Source organism: Poecilia latipinna, unplaced genomic scaffold (assembly GCF_001443285.1).
Source record: "Poecilia latipinna isolate Pla-1442-1.1 unplaced genomic scaffold, P_latipinna-1.0 Scaffold624, whole genome shotgun sequence".
In the NCBI taxonomy this organism is placed as follows: Eukaryota; Metazoa; Chordata; class Actinopteri; order Cyprinodontiformes; family Poeciliidae; genus Poecilia; species Poecilia latipinna.
Window position 1 is genome coordinate 247,367 of NW_015113240.1, and position 3,661 is coordinate 251,027.

At 37.2% G+C, this 3,661-nt stretch overlaps 1 protein-coding gene and 1 long non-coding RNA gene across 9 annotated transcripts in view; one reads left to right on the forward strand and one right to left on the reverse strand.

Annotated features, from left to right (window-relative positions):
• smoc1 (SPARC related modular calcium binding 1) overlaps nucleotides 1-3,661 on the forward strand; it is a 71,909-nt gene that overhangs the window by 41,025 nt on the left and 27,223 nt on the right. For 3 of the 8 annotated variants that reach the window (XM_015043307.1, XM_015043310.1, XM_015043308.1), the window contains exons 6-8: nucleotides 1,334-1,387; nucleotides 2,214-2,261; nucleotides 3,043-3,075. In XM_015043307.1, coding sequence (XP_014898793.1) covers nucleotides 1,334-1,387; nucleotides 2,214-2,261; nucleotides 3,043-3,075 — 135 coding nt within the window. The remainder of the gene's footprint in view (nucleotides 1-1,333; nucleotides 1,388-2,213; nucleotides 2,262-3,042; nucleotides 3,076-3,661) is intronic. The other 5 variants (XM_015043309.1, XM_015043312.1, XM_015043313.1 and 2 more) reach the window with 3 other exon arrangements.
• The window catches only part of LOC106954075 (uncharacterized), a 17,471-nt gene that overhangs the window by 5,077 nt on the left and 8,733 nt on the right, over nucleotides 1-3,661 (reverse strand). The window contains exon 2 of the long non-coding RNA XR_001426299.1: nucleotides 1,085-1,091. This is a non-coding gene — a long non-coding RNA (uncharacterized LOC106954075). The remainder of the gene's footprint in view (nucleotides 1-1,084; nucleotides 1,092-3,661) is intronic.

The window sequence follows — 3,661 nt, forward strand, 5'->3', positions numbered from 1 at the left end:
TTCATTTGGATTACACAAAGTGGAGTCAAATGAAAGTGATAGAAATAAAAACTAAAAGTTTTTACTCATAAAATTCTGAGACATCTGGCATTCATCAGCCCCGTCTAACCTGATACTCCTAAAAAAAGACCCAGGGCAACTAATTGACTTCATAAGGTACCAAATTAAAAAACAAAAAAAAACAAAAAAAAAAACAAACGAGTCCTTCTGTGCGTAATATGGTCTCAGGATGCATACAAGCTTTTTTTTGTAAATGTTTCAGACGTGTGCTAAAGAACAAAATTCATCTTGAAGACCAAGAAACGCAGCAGATCGGTCAAGCATCAAGTTGTGGAGAAATTTAAAACAGAACTACGAAACGATATCCAGAGTTTTTAACATTTTATTCGGCACATTGGTAACATCATACTGTGAAATAAATAATTTCTTATTTCAACAAGAACGAGGAAGCCGGAAACACAAGGAAATGCTTTAAGAAATCCTGTTTGGCAAAATGTTTACCATCTTACGTTGTCAATGGCCTTCAAGATACAGCCGGAACTACAACGGAACGGTTTACGATCCAGTCAAAGTCCAGATCTACATCCAACTGATAACTCGTTTTAAGACTTGGATCTTAACATTTATTTCCATTCCCATTCGAGAATGGAAGTCTTTACGTTTGGAAAAACTGGCAGAGACGTTCGCAAAAAATACTTCCAGCTGCGGTCGCTGATGATGGTGGTTCTTCTGAGCACTGACTCAGGAGAGCTGAATACAAGGGTTAGGGTTTGTGTTTTAGGGTAAACCTGTTTTAGCCTACCCTAAAATAACCCAGAATCACTTTTCACAGTGTCTTTGTGTTTCAGGGTAGGATCCTACCCTGAAACACAAAGACACTGTGAAAAGTGATTTTTTTTTTTTACCAGGTACTGTGTCCAAATCTACAAGCCTTTGTTGACATAAATGGTTTCTTTTTTGTAAAAGTGGTTGAAATCATTGGGGGGGGGGGGGAAAGACTGAAAACCCAAATTTCTCTGCTCTTCAACTGGACACATGATCTCAATGTCCGTCTTGAATAACTCTAAAACTCAGTCATCATCACCTGCCTCCTTTCTGCCCGGCATGAGGTCCGATATCTTCATGGTTTCTTGCAAAGGTATGTATGATGGTGGAAGCAGAATCTGGGCGTAGCAAACCTGATCCTGCTCAGCCGATGCATCCGAAACACGACGCCCTCGTCTTTTTTTTTTGTTTTGCTTTGTTTTTGTTTTTCCCTTCTCGATATAACTAGACCTGCTGGACTCGAACTTGACTCGATCACCCGAGTAAATCATCTCACATACGTTTGCAGGAAACTTCAGTGAAAATATGGGAACTGATGCTGGAAGGAGTGGATTCTCAGTTAGTAAGTTTTTCTTCCAGTTGCTTTCACTCAAAATTCTGCCCTTTGACCTTCTGTTGTGATTGGTTGGATCATTTGATGCATTTTCTCCGAGAGCATCCATGCATGAAACTGACTACCTGCATGTACCGGACCAATACAGTGAAATTGAAATACATTTTTAACATTTTTGCCAGTAATTATCCAGAAAATTGGTCTCTGTTGGTGTGAGGCTGATGAAACGGGTGCAACGTCTCCAATCGGATACAATCAAGTACTAACATAGGGTTCCTTCTGCAGCAAGATGTTGAAGACTAGCTGCGTTTCCACTGACCATGTCATCGCGCAATCTGGCATTTCGAAAGTAATTTTGCTTAGTGGCAAAAATGTAACAAAAAAACCTTGTTTTAGTGCTAAAATGGCTGTATCAAAATTGGTTTATTTCGCAAAACTGCAATGGAAACACTTTTCGCATCACGCCAGTCACACGATCGACAACCGAATGTTGCCAAAGAAGACAGGAAGTAGTTGGAGGATGACTTATCGAGTCGAACAAACGTATTCACACATGACTTTAATTGCGATTCTTACTGAATGGAAACACCGCAGTTAATGAAGTTGCGTTTTCTTCGGACGTCAGCAGAATATCGACAGTTTGTAATGGAAGCGCAGCTGGTGTCGTGTTTCTTCGTCCTGTGTCGACCGACAAGCTTAGAGACAATCAGAAGAATAACGAAATCCAATTGAAATATTTTAAAGTGAAGGTCCTCAGAAGAACTGTCTGTTTCCACCATCTGAAGCGTTGCTCACTCTCTGTTGTGTCTCCACCCCCTCCCTCCAAATGTCGCAGGGTCAGTAACCGACCGACCGCCTGGGCCCCCGAACGCGGGTAGAAAAGGTGAGCTGAGATCTGTTGCATGTCCTCCATTTGTTTGTTTCTTTGAATGTTGGGATAAAGCAGCTCAAAAGGTCTTTTGACCCAGTTTTGCTCTGCCTAACATGCACAAAGTCCATATTTGCACAAGTAAAAAGTGCCGCAACAGGAAGCCGTGAATCTTCACAGTTAGGATTGGTGAAAGCATGCAAAAAAAAAAAAAAAAAAAAAAGATGAAATTTTGTACAGAAGAACAAAAGTTTTTACACAGTTGATAGATAATCAAAATCAACTGTTGGTAATTATTCATGAATGTGTTTGATCAGATTTTTTAGAGTACAAGTGTAAATGAATGAAAAAAAAATCAGACATATATTTTAATTTGTCTAGTGTTTAAGTTCCACTTGAAAGTCCTGTTGATTTTTCTTTTGTATATTTTTAGAAAGTAAACTTCTATTAACACAGAAAATAAATTGAGACCTATTTTTGCAAATTTAACTTCTTTCTAAACAGGAAGACACTGTTCAAGGCTGCTATTAAGAGTTATATATTAAAATATGTATTTTAATTGTTTAAAATATTATTTAATCAGTAAAAACCCATTTCTTTTAGTATTCGAAAACCTCCACAGTTCATAACTTCTCAAAAACTGGAGGGAAGAACCAACAAATAGAAGATTTTGAGTATTTTCTTTAGTAGTTTGTAAATTATTTGAATGTTTTGACACTTGATCTCACTTTGAAGGTTTCCGCTGTGATGTTGAAACATTTTCTGTTGTATGCTTTTGACATAATTATTTCCCAAGGAATGTTCCAGATGCTGCGAAACCGCAAACAGGGTGAGTAAACTAGGCAGATTAATTCACAGTTAAATATGATTCAGCCTGGACAAGGACTCTGCCAGCATGTCTAAATATTGATTTTAGCTTGCAGCATTATGTCAAATTACATTGCTATGCTTCTCTAAGATCAATGGTAAAGCGCCAGTGGGGAAATTTGCATGAAATTATCAAGGGTATGAATGTTATATTTAATAAGGGGGGCTGTGAGGCTCATTGTTAAATGGTGACACGACAAAAACGCTTCTGAAATTTACGGCACAATCTTTTATAGATTCAAAATTAAATAAAACAAGCCTCAAAATGTTTGAATGAAGTGTGAACGTGAGCGAAACAACATTTCCTAACGTAAACCTGTCTGGATATTTGATCACTTTTCTTGATTTATTTTCTGATGTGCATAGCAGAGAGCAAGGCATGGGGAAGGGTGTGAGCAGTGTGTACACGAGCCTGATTGACAGTGCTACATATATATATATATATATATACACATATATATATATATATATATATATATATATATAAATATATATATATATATATTTTTTTTTTTTTTTTTTTTTACATTCTAGTTCTAGGTGTTTTT